This window comes from Thyridium curvatum (assembly GCF_004353045.1).
Source record: "Thyridium curvatum strain D216 chromosome Unknown NODE_1_length_1224711_cov_81.814160, whole genome shotgun sequence".
NCBI classification, from domain to species: domain Eukaryota; kingdom Fungi; phylum Ascomycota; class Sordariomycetes; order Thyridiales; family Thyridiaceae; genus Thyridium; species Thyridium curvatum.
The window spans coordinates 912,152-927,368 of NW_022156756.1; the positions used below are offsets into that span (position 1 = coordinate 912,152).

At 54.8% G+C, this 15,217-nt stretch overlaps 7 protein-coding genes across 7 annotated transcripts; 5 read left to right on the forward strand and 2 right to left on the reverse strand.

Moving 5' to 3' along the window:
* Nucleotides 1-432: 432 nt before the first annotated feature.
* Nucleotides 433-971, forward strand: E0L32_000289 (uncharacterized protein; the record flags this gene model as incomplete). The annotated part of the gene is made up of 2 exons (XM_031137129.1): nt 433-526; nt 574-971. 2 exons carry the CDS (start codon nt 433-435, stop codon nt 969-971), a joined length of 492 nt encoding a protein of 163 aa, XP_030997666.1.
* Nucleotides 972-1,088: 117 nt separating this feature from the next.
* On the reverse strand, nt 1,089-2,635 carry E0L32_000290 (uncharacterized protein; the record flags this gene model as incomplete). Its single annotated transcript, XM_031137140.1, has 2 exons — nt 1,089-2,494; nt 2,554-2,635. The coding sequence occupies 2 exons, from the start codon at nt 2,633-2,635 to the stop codon at nt 1,089-1,091; spliced, it is 1,488 nt and encodes a 495-aa protein (XP_030997667.1).
* A 766-nt stretch (nt 2,636-3,401) lies between these two features.
* E0L32_000291 (uncharacterized protein) lies at nt 3,402-5,412 on the forward strand (the record flags this gene model as incomplete). Its single annotated transcript, XM_031137151.1, has 4 exons — nt 3,402-3,589; nt 3,641-3,712; nt 3,768-4,485; nt 5,098-5,412. 4 exons carry the CDS (start codon nt 3,402-3,404, stop codon nt 5,410-5,412), a joined length of 1,293 nt encoding a protein of 430 aa, XP_030997668.1.
* Nucleotides 5,413-6,238: 826 nt separating this feature from the next.
* On the forward strand, nt 6,239-9,406 carry E0L32_000292 (uncharacterized protein; the record flags this gene model as incomplete). Its single annotated transcript, XM_031137162.1, has 3 exons — nt 6,239-7,778; nt 7,833-8,297; nt 9,045-9,406. The coding sequence occupies 3 exons, from the start codon at nt 6,239-6,241 to the stop codon at nt 9,404-9,406; spliced, it is 2,367 nt and encodes a 788-aa protein (XP_030997669.1).
* Nucleotides 9,407-9,553: 147 nt separating this feature from the next.
* Nucleotides 9,554-11,007, reverse strand: E0L32_000293 (uncharacterized protein; the record flags this gene model as incomplete). The annotated part of the gene is made up of 5 exons (XM_031137173.1): nt 9,554-10,082; nt 10,159-10,337; nt 10,406-10,655; nt 10,714-10,860; nt 10,916-11,007. The coding sequence occupies 5 exons, from the start codon at nt 11,005-11,007 to the stop codon at nt 9,554-9,556; spliced, it is 1,197 nt and encodes a 398-aa protein (XP_030997670.1).
* A 659-nt stretch (nt 11,008-11,666) lies between these two features.
* On the forward strand, nt 11,667-12,271 carry E0L32_000294 (uncharacterized protein; the record flags this gene model as incomplete). The annotated part of the gene is made up of 2 exons (XM_031137184.1): nt 11,667-12,052; nt 12,130-12,271. 2 exons carry the CDS (start codon nt 11,667-11,669, stop codon nt 12,269-12,271), a joined length of 528 nt encoding a protein of 175 aa, XP_030997671.1.
* Nucleotides 12,272-13,384: 1,113 nt separating this feature from the next.
* Nucleotides 13,385-14,961, forward strand: E0L32_000295 (uncharacterized protein; the record flags this gene model as incomplete). Its single annotated transcript, XM_031137195.1, has 5 exons — nt 13,385-13,466; nt 13,514-13,827; nt 13,871-14,138; nt 14,198-14,651; nt 14,709-14,961. 5 exons carry the CDS (start codon nt 13,385-13,387, stop codon nt 14,959-14,961), a joined length of 1,371 nt encoding a protein of 456 aa, XP_030997672.1.
* Between the last annotated feature and the right edge of the window lie 256 nt (nt 14,962-15,217).

Below are 15,217 nucleotides of genomic sequence, written 5' to 3' on the forward strand. Positions count from 1 at the left end.
TAGTTGGTGGACGGGCATCTGGGAAAGCCATCCAAGCTTCCAAGCTTGAGCATGTGAGCTGCCTCGTCTTAGTAAAGCGTCCCTTGATCCGCCGAGACCCCGCTTTCAGCAGCTCTTACAGGGTCCCCCCACGCCGGCGACATCGGCAGCGGGAATGTCGTTTCTTCAACTTTGCGCCGTTCCGGAAGTAGATCATCTGGAGCTAGGCCAGACAGACAGACTTCTTCTCGTGAACAACATCACTTGCGAGAAAAGCGATCTCCGTCCTCGGTCAATGGGCCCTTAGTAACTGTACGGTATTACCAGAAGAAAGGATTCAGAGTCATTGTCACCTAGCCCTGCGTTGACGGGACCCTTCCATCGGCCCGTCTGTCTCGCCCACTTGTGTTCTTACCAGACACCCTCGCCGTAGGAAACACACACAGCACCAAGATGAGTACCGAGGCAACAGCCAGGGCCTTCTTCTCGGCCCCCGTCTTCGCCGTAGTCGGCGCAAGCTCCAACCCAGCCAAGTTCGGCCACAAGAGTTCGTCACCATCATCACCCACCCACCCTCACACGTCGCTCCCACAGCCCAACTGACCTTCCCGTGCACACACACAGTCTTCGCCTGGTACGCCGCGCGCGACCTGCCGGTGACGCCCATCAACCCGGGCGCGCCCACCATCCGCGCCCTGAACAAGGAGCACCCGACCGCGCCCTCGCTGTCCGCCCTGCCCCGGCCCCGCGAGACGGCCGTGTCCGTCATCACGCCGCCGCCCGCCACCCTCCAGGTCCTGCGCGAGGCCCGCGAGCTCGGCGTGCCCAGCGTCTGGCTGCAGCCGGGCACCTACGACGGCGAGGTGCTGCGGCTCGCGCGCGAGGAGGGCGCCTTCCAGAACGTGGTCGTCGGCGAGGGCGGCCGCGGCGACGAGGGCTGGTGCGTGCTGGTCGACGGGGACAGGGCGCTGCGGCAGGCGGGGAAGCTTTGATGATGGGAGCGTTTGGGGGAATGCCTCGCGGGCTTCTATGTAGTATCCCTGAATGAGAAGAAGTATCTACAGTACAGGGTGTGAATGTCTTATCGACACCACCGCGTTGCGTCGTTCTCACTCGTCGACCTTGCCCCTGGCCGCCTTCCACTCATAGTGATGTGATCCCGTCCTCGGCTCCCCCGGCGGCTCGTCCCACGTGTCAAACATGTGCTCTCCGAAATAGTCCAGCTGGGCCTCCATGAACTGCGTCGGCAGCGCCGTCGAGGTCATGTACTTGTAGTACTCGAGGCTCTGGCTCACGGCCGGCACGTACAGGTCCGCCCTGACGGCCTCGAGCACGACCTGCTTGGCCGCCGAGTACTGGCTCGACAGCTCCTTGGCCACCTCGCTGTCCGCGAGCACGTCGTCCGTGCGGTGCCGCTCGTGCCGCTTGTACATGTCGTCCAGCAGGTCCACGACACCGTCGGCCTGGATGATGCACCCGCCGCGCCACAGCTGCATGATGTCGGTGTAGTCGAGCCCCCAGCCCCGGTCGCGGTCCTTGGCCCGCAGCAGGTCCATCCCCTGGACGAAGCAGCACAGGAAGGAAAAGTACGTCGCCCGCTGTAGGAGTGCCACAAAGTCGTCGCGCGACTGGACCCTAAGCCGGCCCGGCTTCAGAGCAGCGACGCCCGACGCGGCCTCCCTGTTCTCCTTGCGGTCCGACGCGTACGCCGACGCGTAGCGGAACATGTGCGCCGTGACGATGGTCGCGGCCGGCATGTGCAGCGCCATGGCCTCCTCGCACGCCCAGTTGCCCGTGCCCTCCGAGTCCTCGACGTCCTGCACGACCTTGTCGCGGACAACGTCCACCTCGAACCCACCGCCCTCGGGATTCCTGGCTTGGAGCCCGTCGGCGGCGATGCCGATGAGGAAGCAGTCGTGCAAGGGCCCGTCGCGGTTCCACGAGGCGAAGACGTCCGCCACGGCCGGGTACGACAGGCCGAGGCCGTGGACGAGGATGAACCACCCCTCCGACAGGACGGACAGCATCCCCTGCTCGATGCCGTTGTGCACCATCTTGACGTAGTGGCCGCTGCTGCCCGGCCCGACCGGCCTGACGCAGGGTCGGCCCTGACGGTCTTTCGCGGCGATGCCTTTGAAGAAGGGCATGAGCTTGTCGAGCACCTCGGCCTCTCCGCCGGGCGAGAAGGACGGCCCGGACCGTGCGCTCTGGTAGCCCCCCGACACGCCGCAGCCGATGAGGTGGATGCCGTCCTTGCTCAGCTCCTGCTGCCTCCGCTCGGTGCTCTCCCAGTGCTCGTTGCCGCAGTCGACGATGATATCACCGCGGTCGAGGTGTGGCCTCATTTCCTTGAGCAGTTTATCGACGGCGGGTCCGTGAGGGGTGGACAGGATGAAGAGGCCTGGTCCATGGCCGTCTTTGACTTGTTTGCAAAGCTGCTCGTAGCTCGATTGGACCTCGACACTCAGGCCGGCTGCTTTGCTGTCGTGTAGAAGCTTCTTGACACTCCCTTGATCTGAAACCTTGGTCAATCGATGTTCAGTGGATTAAGTAGTATGTTGAACTCCAGCATACTGGGGTCGAAACCAAAGAGTTGATAGCCATGCTCTGCCAAGAGTAGGCACATGCCAGCTCCCATGCTACCCAGGCCCAGCATGCCAATCTATGATTTCAAGTCTTGAGGTTAGCGGTTTTTTGAGAGCGCTGTGATGCAGGATAGTACACATGTACCTTGCTCCATGTAACGTCTTTGCTCGACATCGTAAAGCCACTCCTCTCTGGTGCCGCCTATGTCAAAATACGCTACGAAATGATGGCTTGGAGTGTGAAGACAAGGGTGTATGCTTCCTTGGAATTTGCAATGGAGGTGAATACTCTCAGTCTCAAGTCAGGACATCGCCAAATCCCCGTTTCTTTCTCGCTCCGGTTTTCATTAATCCGAACTGGGGTGATGCCGACATGACATCACCTGAGCTCGAAGATGACGCCCAAGAAACCATCATTGCCCAGTCGGCCCATGCTACATCTACCTACTCAAATAATGCAATATGTATGGGTCGTAAGCCTAGGCTCTGAGCTGAAGCGGCTTAGTATGGGGTGTCTGGCCGTCACTCTTCCTGTGCATAATCATGTCTTGCTATCATCAACCTCACGGACCCACTGGACTTTCAAGTAACAAATCAAAGTAGTGCCTTGCCTTGAACCAATCGAAGCTGCAAGCTGTACTGCTCGCCTCACTTGCACCCTACACTGCATGGATGTGTTCGCTGGCACCCTACCACTCGTCACTGGCACTGACATGATCCCATTTCTCGACAAAAAAGCCAGCCGTCCTGCTCATTCCTCTTGACAACACCAAGAATTTTTCTCCGACCCAAGGACGACATTCTCGACATTGATCAAACCCTCGCTCACAATACGAGATGTACTCAAACGGAGCATGGCTGCAAGAGGCATTCTCCGACGAAGAGGCATTCTCCAACCGCACGATCGACCCTGCTTTGCTTGTTTTACATCCTCGAGAAGAATATCCGCCAGAAGAAGAGGCAGTTCCCGATACCAACCCCCTCGGACTTTACTATCCCCAGTTCCCTACACATATCTCTGAGACGTGAGATTTTTTTTTTCGTGGGTGCTGACTTATAGGGTGCAAAATCCGAAGTGCGTTCCGACAGGCCCCCGTGGCTCCTTTTGTGATTAGCCAGATGCAGGAGTCTGCAGGTGGCGTGAACAGGTACGTGGGTACCTGCCAATCAATTCCTTGTGATATTGACCAAGTTTACTTGTAGATCTCCATGTGCCACGGAATCTTCCATGACCTTCTGCGTCCCCGCCCACCAAGATGTCCAGCCTGTCCACCCATCTGCAGCGGACACTGATACTCCAATGACCGTGGAGGCTACTCAGGAAGTAACGCGGAGCCCACTGCAGTCAGCGTATGTATGCGACTTATATGACTGTGGTCTGAGCTTCGAATGGTCATGGCGACTGGCGGACCATAAGAATACACCACATGCACAAGGCCATTCCGAAGTCGTCCATGTCTCGGGCCTTCCGTTCGAGTGTAAATGTGGAGACTCATTCACAAAACGCACCAGCCTCCACCGCCATATCCTCAGCCTTCGCGAATCTGACACTACTTTCGAGTGCACAGAGGCAGGGTGCACCAGGTATCGCAAGGAGAAGGCCTTTCAGAGGAAGGATCATCTTGTGCAACACCTTCGGACTTATCACAAATGGACGCCCGACCAGCTTGCGGCACGCTTCCCCTCCCGACCTATTCGCCCTTCCATGCTGAAAGTGTGCCACTTCTCGAATTGCCCTTGCTACCGAGATGATAGCTTCACGGACCTCCCGATAGAGACGCGAGTCCTCAATACCCCCTTCAAGACGCAGTCTGAGTACAGCAAGCACATGAAAGACGCCCACGAATGGACCCCGTTCTCCTGCGACGTCCCAGGCTGTGACAAGTCTGGGAAGAAAGGATATTTCAGCGAGACTGCTCTGGTCAAGCATCGCGCAGCTAAGCATACCTGACTTCTTATTGGCCAGCGTCGAACGAATCTCGAGATCCTCTTGCGATCTCACTTCATCCTACCTTTCCTTCCATATCATTTCCTTTCTTATCCTTTTCTTAAGCGGCGTATGTTGTTTCCTCCAAGAGTCGTCAGGTATATTTCTAATGAGTCACGAGTCAACATATTCCTATCCCTCTTTACCCTGATCTGTCACTGTCGTCTCATCTTTCCATGTTCTCCATGCCTGCACTTAGTCCCTTGACTTGTCCCTTTCTCATTTGCCGCGTATCTCATCTCAACCATGATTTGCTGATCTCAAACGACTTTTATATGATGACTATTCTATGCCCATTTCCTCTTCAGAGACACACAATACTATTGTTCCTAACGTTGGCTATTGTATTTCCTTGGCAATTTTCCTGAGCTCTGTCATTACAACAAAGAATCTCCTCAGCAAGTAAAAGAAGAAAAGGAAAATATCAAAACCCAAAGCGTTTGACTTGTTGTGTTTCGAGGTATCTTTTCAACAAATATTATGGACTAATCAAGCCCAACCTGGAAATTCTCTAGCAAGAACCAGGACGGCCAGATGATTTATTAGGTGCCAGGCCCGGAAAACAATGGCGCCGGCCATAGCAGAAAGCTGTGGAAGAGCATGTATTTCAAGCCCCCTCTCAAGGCCCTCACAGACTCACAGCTCGAGAGCAAGATAAGCGCCACAGTCGTCCGGCCGGCCAGCGTCAAGGCCGGCATGACGCAAAACACGGTGGGTATCAGCATCGACACGCATCCCGAGTTCTCCATCGAGCCCTGGGGCCACTCGGCCAACCCTCCCAGAGACGACGGCCACTGGGACAATCCCTGCTGGCCGAAAGCCATCACTCAAGGACCCCGGCTTCTGCCTGCTCGAATTTGACAGGTGGTACGACAACAACCCCGTGGGCCCCGCCAGCAACCCCAACGGCCCGGCTTTCAACTACAGAGCAGCGTATGACCCGCCCAGAAACGGCGTGTGATGAACGTCTGAGGCTGCCATGCATTGGCGCACAAGCCCCCGGTCTGGACTTTCGTTTCCCGTTACTTCATGGACTTGAGAAGAAGAACCTGTATCTAGGCCCGAAGCTGCAGGTAAGGATTTGGTCGTAAAGTCATCTTCTATTATTCTATAGGCGCAATGGAACTGTGAGAGCAGAGTACTCGGCTTCGCGGACAATGTTCTATAATCATGTAAGCCGTCATTTCAGTACCTAAGAAGGTCCTCGGGCTTCCTCGTCTCAGAAGATGACTCCTTCCAAACGAGTGTGAGCCCGCAATGGTAGATTTCTGTTCTATATCTCTTTCTCTGATAATACTCTCCATCGAACCTGATGAGCCTTCAAAACGACCCTCTCGGCAGTTGGAAATGACGGGGAACGAGGAGCGAATGATCCTAGCGGTCCGTAATATGGGTCTTTGCCTTACCAGCCTGTAAAATCGCCAAACCAAGCCTCTCTACCTATTCAATCAATTCGCCTCACGCTATTCCCCCTATGGCTGCGACTGGCCAGCATCGTTATTAGCTGGGCAGTGCACATGCACCTCAGCCCCAACACGTCATGAGGTGGCTTGGCAGGGAAACCAAGAGAAGATAAAGCGCAAGGTATGCCCTCTGTATTTTCCAAATCTCTAGATTGGATCAGGATCCTGTTCTCTCGTCAACAGTTTGATGTGTTCATTGATTTGATATTCTTGTAGCCATCAACATGGACGTGATGAGCAGAGCCAGCGACACCGACAAGAGTAGCAACGGCACCCTGACCCTTACTGTCCCTCAGCGGTCTACCAATGTGGCTTTGCTCACCCTTATCCCTACCCTCTTGGTCCTTCTCGCCCTTTTCTGTTGGGCTCTTTTCAATCACGCCAAGAAAGCTACTAATAGAAGTCAGCAACGACAAGCACGATGGAAGCCACTCTCGCTGAAGTACCCCACTCTAGTCATCTTGCTCGGCATCAATGTCGCTCTTATCATCCTCCTGGAGTCGGCAACTATGGCGCTTCCAGAACGAAGTGTTTCACCAAGAGCAGTCGCGAGGGATGTTCATGCCCTGCGGGACTCTTCACATGTGGCGACGTCCCTCGAACTGATGGCGGTTCGTGCTGAAATGAGATCAAGCTGCAAGCCATCCAAGTGCACGGTAGACGAGAGTCCAGATACTGTCATAAAAGCACGCAGTTCGAGCACACCCTCACCAGGAGCACCGGGCCCCGGTATCGGCTGGTTGTCAAGAGCGGATAGTGGGAGCTTGTCGTCTTCGACGGTGTATTTCATCGGCACATTCCTGCCTGTTTTGGCTGCTGTCCTCTTTGCCATCCCCTGGAAGATCATAGAATTAGACACCAAGAGCCTTGAGCCATTCGCGCAGCTGAGTACCGAAGAGGGCAGTACGGCATCAGACACACTACTGCTCCATTATGACGGACCCAAGGGGCTCTTCCGGGCAGTTGCAGGGGCCTTCATCGGTCATGTCGCTGTCGCATTATCGACGCTCTTGGTCTGGGTCTCAACACTGCTGACGCCTCTCGCGGCAGAGACCGTGGGCCTCACGCTTCAGGGCGACTGCTTGCATGACTGGAAAAAGCAGTGTACCGCTACGTTGCAGGTAGCAACTCCAGTGGTAAGGGCAATGCAGGCCCTACTAGCGATCATGTCCATCGCCCTGTTCGCTTACATGTTTATTGTTGTTCGAAAACGGTCTTTCGGCCTGTGGTACGATCCTCGTTCGATCCTCGGCATTGCGAGTCTATCTTTGAGCTCACAGCTCACGAGAACAATCCGCCAGATCCCACTGAAGAAAGACGGGGTTTTTTCGATTTCTCGTGCTGTCAAGACTCTGGGCCAGCGCCGATTCAAGTTGGGATATGCAGCCTCCCCAGTTGGCCAAAGCGAGTATGGCATAACGGTAATAGGTGACGATGATACCCTCGAGGTACAAGAACCAGTGCTGCCACTCAGGGCCTGTGAAAAGCCAGGAGATGAGGACACCACTAGCTACATCCCTGAGCAAGTCGAGGGCCAGCAACAACGATCCAAACAGACTTCTGTCGGTTCCTTAATGCTGTTAAAGATCGGTGCTTTCAGCGCATTTGTTGTCGGCCTTATGGTTCTAATTCTCTACTACCGCCTTACTTATGACGATACTGGGTTCGAAGAGTTCATGGACTCACAAAGCCATTTTGGTGTCCGCTTCCTATTCACAGCCTTTGGTGTTGTCGTGCATTCTTCCTGGAGCTCGATCTTTGCCGGTTAGTAATATCCCACACAGCGGTCGCTCACGTTTGATAATGCTCAAGACATAGAACTCGCCACGATACTGCCAGTCTGGAATATGTGCCAGCACGCCATGGATCCCAATCAATCCATTCTCATGCCGCTCTCTCCGAACCCATACACAGGGCTCACCATGTACCTAGCTGAGCGCCAGAAACTCCCTGCCCTGTTGGCCCTCTCAACGATACTCGGCGAGTTCCTGCCTATTCTACTGGCTAACGTACCCTTCAACAACGCCATCACGTGGAACACATTCAACGGTTGCAGCATCGCCAGTGTAGTCATTCTGGCCGTCATGCTCGTCGTACTCGCTGTCACTGCAGTCTACATATTCATCCTGAATCGCCGCCAGAGGGACAGTCCACTTGTACTACCCTTCAAGGAAAGAAATATGAAAACACTCGCTGCTGTGTTGTATCTTGTGTGTCGCTCTGATGCTTTCCTTGGGCAGCTACAAGGAGCATCAATTGCTGAAAAGTCTATGCTTTTAAAGGGTGTGAAACAATCCAAGTGCAAGTATGCTATAGGGAGTCAGGTGGATAGATACGGATGTCACTATGTAAAAATAGATGTATATGTAGAATCTAGTGGATAGGTGTAATAAGATAGAGAGTATATATGAGAGAATAAATTAAGAAGCTGTTGTTACGTGCAATCCTGGCTGTTGCCCGGGCTGCTTAGTACTGCGGTGCAACGCAGGGAAATCACTGAAGCCGCTTTCGGAGCCAGGGGCGGGTCCTGAACCTACAGGCCTGACAGACCTGTTCTTTACGCCTGCGGCGCCTAACCTCGCCAATCTTTTCTGAGTTTGGCCCACCGTCTCTCGTTGAAACGCTCCATCCTCAGACAAGAGCAATCCAGCACGGCGCACCTAGACTTCGATACACTGACGCGCGGTTGATCATGGTTTACTGCGGCCGACCGTCAGCAAGCTGCGCCCTGTGCCGCGCCAAGAAGAGGCGGGTGCGGACTCCCCCCGTAGTCCAGCCATGATCTGATGTGATCTGATCGCATGCTGCGGTGCAAACGAAGGCGACGATGCTGACCAGGCTTTCCCTTCTGCAGTGCGACAAGGCTACACCAGCCTGTGGACAGTGTGCGTTCCTCCTCCATCTGGGTCGCCGGCCCGGAGCAAGCTGACTGTTCGCGCTGCGTTTTACAGGTCGTCGTACGGGCCGGAAGTGCCCCGGCTACCACGATGCATCAGCCCTTATTTTACGCGACAACAGGACCGTGATCAGCAGGCCCCTATTACCTAGCTGACATGTCTGCAACCGTCCGCGAAGGCTTGCGGAGCCGGCGACGACGCCCATCGTCGTCGGATGCCGCCCAGACTGCCCCACAACGCGTACCTGACGCGTCGCTGGCCGACGCGACTGACGACGAGAACGTCGGCACTGACAACGACCGAACCCAGACCCAGCGCCAGCCCTCAAGCATAGGTATCGAAAACGACCCGCAGGAGATAATCAAACAAGCTGAGCGCTTCCTTACTGTGGAAGCTAATAAAGCCCACGTGGCGTACGCCCACAAATTCACTCAGTCGCCCCATAGGTTTGGATGTCTGTCACGAGTCGGCTCAACCAAACGACAAGCCTCTTAATCTATGACTCAAAGTATACCATGTCTCGTTCATGGAGACAAACTCCAAGATTTATGATTGATATAGTAGGGAACAACTTCAGACGAAATTGTCCAAGCAAGCTAAACGAGCGACCAACCGCCTGCACACTCAACCTGGCCTCAATGGCTAAACGTACACATGGCAGAATGCTCCTCCATGCCCACCCAGCCCATCGTGCGCCTCCAGGACCGGAATCACATCGGGGATGAGCCACTTGAGATCAAGTTTTCTGTTCGCTCCGCCCCCGCCCCCGAGACTCACCTGGGCAGTCACGCGGGTGTCGGGGTCCTGCATCTGCCAGATCCACCAAAGCCGGTCCAGCATGGCGTGGTGGAAGTAGAAGATCGGATCGCCGGGCGAGACCATGGGGTCGCCGCCGGGGTCGCCGCCGGCGATGTAGTGGCCCGCGGTGTGGACGCCCCAGTTGTACGGGTCGCTGGCGTTGCGGGGCGGCGTCAGCAGCGTGTTGTAGAAGGTGTTGATGGTCTGCGACTTCATGATGAGGTTGTACGAGCGGTCCGCCGTGGCGCCGAGCGCCGCCTCGGCGTTGACGTCGCGGCGCATGCACCGCGGGTTGTAGCCCCCGCCGCCTGCGATGGGATTCTTAGGCACATCGGGCATCATGGGGGCGCCGGGGCCGACGGTGGCCATGTAGCTAGCGAGGAAAAGTCAGTCAACCCTAGACAGATCCAATGGCCGGGGACCTGGGTGAATGAAATGAAATTACGAACTCTTTGAAAGGTCCTTCGGTGACGCATCCACCTCCGCCGGCGGACTTGATCATGCCGGCACCCGTGCGAAGGCCGACGTACTTCGGATCCGGCGCGCCGTTGCCGCCCATGCTCGTCGCGTTTCCATTGAACAGGGCTGACTTTGTCGGCTCCTTGGTGTAGCGATCGTAGTTCATGTACTGTGCAAATTGCTGTCAACAACTTTCTTCTGCGGCAAATGCTCAATATTCACGGAGGGAAAACGAACCGGATGGTATCCTTTGTAGCCGCACTCCTTCCGAAGAGCGGTCTCGTACGCAAGGAGGAAGTACTTATGAGCTGGGAACAAGCCAATTGTGTCGTGCAGAGACCCGGCATTCGTCATGTGGTATGCCATGAAATCGTCGTACCGGCTTCGAGCTCCCGGGAACCTGTCCTGGGGTGCCTGAGACGGCGCCTTCATCAGGCAGAGTACGGCGTTGATGAAGTCGGATCGCTGCTCGTCAGTCATGTCGCCCCTGTGGGAAAGTGTCAGAGCACGACCTAGTGATAAAGAGTCGAAATGATCAAACGTACCACTCCCGCCGTACACCCGCCGTCTCCAGCGTACAGCCGTTGTTCTTGCCTGCGGCAATCTTCTTGGTCATGTATTCGTCGACCTTGTCCATGGTTGTTTCCTCCAGCTTGTCGACAACGTCCAGGGGGTAGAAGCCATTGCGTTGCCTAGTACAATGTCCATGAGTCACCGTTGCTCAGATGACGAGTCCGAAACACTTACACGTCCACCTTGGATCTCCAATCTCCCCTCGCTACGACACCCGCGAGGACCGAGGGGAGGAATAGGAAGGAAGCACTCCAGATAGACCGCATGTTTGGTCAGTTACCGCACCCGTTTTGTTGAGAAAGAGGCTACTTTCTCTAACTGCAATAGCACAAACATGTCGGGTCTACGGGACTTTTGTAAGGCAAGTACTGTACTGCTGGCGCGAGTGGGTGGCAATTGTGTCCCCATTCCGTTCAATATGGCTCCAACCAGTTTCTCGAGCAATGAGTGGACTGGGTGTCTGCAGTTTCCCGTTGTGTCCAATGAGAACCGTGTGGGGTGCTATTGCGATAGATTGTCTGATTCCTCTGAATGGTCGCGGCAGATATAGCTTGTTTAACATGGAGAGTCGAAGGATTGGTCTCGGTAGTTGGGACGGTTTCACCGTTCATAGTACTCGTACGCCTACTGCTCGCGAGCAACTGCAAGATTATCCATGTAATCCCCCGCAGCCTTCATCTACCCAATGACACCAATGACGATCCAATTAGATTGATGGCGTTGCACGTTCCGTAATGCCCTTGCCGTTTAGCCGAAAGGTTCGGCAATCCATGTTGTGATAATATGATACGGGCATTTGGCGACATGAAAGCCGGGTATTTCATTCACGTCCAGGACCCGCGCAATACGCCCCGAGGCGCGATGAAAATTTCGTAAGTGAATTTCAAATCTTAAAAAGAGGCTCGTTTCGAAGTTCGCGGACAAGATGCGCCCAGCCACCTATCTGGTAGCTCTCTTCTGCGGAGGCAACCTGGCTCGTTCAACAACATCTAAATTGGACCGAGCTTTGGACGGCGACCTCGTTCAACATGCGGCGGACAACTGCACTCAAAGCTCCCAGTCTACTCCTTTTTGGAGAATTGACGATTTCGTGATGAAAGTCTACGACTGGGACAATGGCGGTTCAATGGGCACATTCGGCTTCAAATCCTACTACTCAGCAACAAACACGACTGTGCAATGCATGGCGGAGAACGTTGACCTGGCGAAGCTAGGAGAGGGATGGTCCAAGTGCAACGATACTGGATCGGAGTTTCAATTTGATTTCACCCAAATAAGCTTGACCATGAAGGAAACATGGACATGTTCAGGGTGAGCCTGACCCTTTCCAAGCTGCCGTTTGGCGCTTTGGACGATGAAAGATTGAAAATGCGCTAACACCTGGATAGAACGGTTTTCAATGCAAATGCCACAGGGCTGCTAATGTTGCACGGTTGCCTCGATACGAACACAGAGAAAGGTGTCGAGTCGGACTGCAACCTGATGGAGCTGGAAATGGAGGCCGACGCACCCTCTTCTGCGATGGTGTAGTTGATATGATCTAATCGGTGAGTCTGTTGAGGTACCAGGGAAACAGTCACAGACCACAGAAACGGCAACGGGAACGGAGCAGATACATATACATATCGTTAGCGATTAGAAAGGGGTTTCGCAACGTGTTGTTGAGTAACCGAAAGGCTTCCTTTCCATCTTCATCGTCCAACAAACCAGTCCACAAGAACGACCTGGACAGTCTCTGCATGCTGCTCCATAACGACATGTGTGCGAATAACTCATGGAAGAGCTCTGCAAGCCACGCAGTATTTGGCATATCGAGAGTTGAGATAGCACTTATCATCAATAGCCAAAGTTTTCAGACGAGAGATCTGGTCGGTGCCTGCATGTTCTGTGATACTCGCCCAATACCTTGCCGCCAAAATGGTATTTACGAGAGAAGCTCACCCTAGTATCACTTACTCACACTTCCACCAAGGAGATGGGAGGAGCCATTTCAGGTAAGGCGCAGGCAGTAGGGTTGCTAGGGGGGGATCTTGGTGATAGACCGCTGGACCGCCATACCCGGGATTGCCGCCCGTTCCTGGAGACTGACTCGGTCCCAGTTGCTTGTCGACCACGCCACAATTGACTACACACAAAGCTTGACAAAATTGTGGGACGGATACTTCCGGAGAAGTGTTCTATGTGTCTGCTTTGATGTAAATTGCCTACGGAAGTACCCGTATCTACCTACCTTCAAGCGGCCCTGCTCCGGCAGTACCGGACGAGGGCATCACGTCATGTACCTGTCGCATTCGCGGCTGTCTGGATCCACCAAGGAAAGCTTCAAAAATAGCTTGATCTTTCGTGTTAAAAGGAGCTCAGCTGATATCTTTCCTGATGTTGGTTCATAGTAGAACTTACAGCGGTAGTAGCATGGGATATTTAGTCTCTTACATCATTATTTGAGAATGAACGCTTTTTTGTATCATTTCCTTGAATCAAGACTCTAATTCTTTGCAATTGGTTCTTCGCATGTGTTAACCCAATTGAAAGCCCAACACCTGAGAAGTTCAATCACAGTAAAAACGCCTGCCGTCTCTAGCTTACCTACTTGCTATCTACATTTCTTTCCAAACACCTCAGCATTCACTACTGCCTTTCAACATGATCCGTGCCGTAAGTGCAGCGCAGCGCTTCGACTCTCGAGGCAACCCGACCGTCCAAGTCGAGCTTGACACAGAACTCGGTAAGAGAACGAACAGAGCAAGGCCCAAACCCAAGCTCCCTCCATAGCTCACCGTACCCAATCAGGCAAATTCCGTGCCCTCGTCCCCTCGGGTGCCTCGACCGGCCAGCACGAGGCCGTCGAGCTGCGCGATCACGACGCCTCGCGCTTTGGCGGCAAGGGCGTGGCCAATGCCGTAGCCAACGTGCGCGAGACCATCGGGCCGGCGCTGGTGCGGGAGCAGTTCGACGCCCGCATGCAGCTACGCGACCTGGACGCTTTCATGTGCCGGCTGGACGGGACGCCCAACAAGGCGCGGCTCGGCGCCAATGCCATCCTGGGGGTCAGCATGGCCTTTGCGCGGCTGGCCGCTGCGGCTTCGGTAGGATGTTCCCCGCGAGTTGGACGGCGTGCAGTGACAGTAGCGCATGTGGGCTGACGGAGATGATGGGCAGGGAGAACCGCTCTACGAATTCCTCCGCCGAGAGGCGGGCGCCGACAAGGGCCCCTATATCATGCCCGTGCCTTTCTTCAACGTCTTGAATGGGGGCGTGCACTCGGGCAACACGATGGCGTTTCAGGAGATCATGATTGCGCCGGTCGGAGCCACGTCGTTCGAGGAAGCGATGCGTATGGGGTCGGAGGTATACCAGGCGCTGAAGAAGATTCTTGTGGAGAAATTCGGCTCCCCCGGTAAGTTGAGAGCTCAAGTCGCCTATTTGGTGCACGTTGTGAAGCTGAACATAGGCCAGCGACCGGAGTCGGCGACGAAGGCGGCTTTGCGCCCCCGATAACTAAGCCGGAAGAGGCACTCGATCTTTTGACCGCTGCAGTCAAGAGCAGCGGCTACACGGGCAAGATCGCCTTCGCAATTGATCCAGCGTCGTCCGAATTCTTCCGGGACGGCGTCTACGACCTCGGCTTCAAGGACAAGACAGCCGACAGGCGCAGCCCCCAGCAGATGCAGCAGTTGTACCAGGGGCTTGTCAATGGTCAATACCCCATTGTGCTCCTGGAAGACCCGTTTGCCGAGGACGACTGGGATTCTTGGACCGAGTTTAACAAGACTTGCGGGATAGAACTGGTGGGCGACGACCTCCTCGTTACGAATGTTGAGCGTGTGCGCATGGCGGACGAGAGGAAGGCATGCAATTCCATGCTGCTGAAGGTCAACCAGATCGGTACCGTCAGCGAAGCTATCGAAGCGTAAGTCTGCCGGCCCTCGAGAGAAGCAGGAAAGTTGTGGCTAATGCAGTCGGCCAGCGCAAACTTGGCCTTCAGTCTCGGCTGGGGCGTCTTTGTGTCCCACCGCTCGGGAGAGACGACGGATGACTTTATTGCAGACTTGACCGTAGCTCTCGGGACCGGCCACCTGAAATCGGGAGCTCCGTGTCGGGGGGAGCGCGTTGCCAAGTACAACCGGCTTCTTGATATCGAGGCCGAACTGAAGGCGTTGGGGAAGCCGTGTGTCTACGCTGGCGAAAGCTTCCGCTTCCCGTCCAAGCTCAAGACATAGCCTTCATGATTGAAATTGAGATTGAGGCCTTTTTATGTTACTGGCTTACCTATGGTCCTGGCGAGACGTAGGATCCAAGTTGCGTACCAGTGAATGTAACCGCGCACATAGGGGTCAGATGAGGCTGATTGATGGATTGAATTATTCAATGTTAGTGGTCCACAAACCAGATCCAAGTCTGCTCGCAATAGCTGTTCGTAGCCAGCCGTCATGACCCCTGTTATGCACCTCCTCGTGGTTCAACATACAAACACAT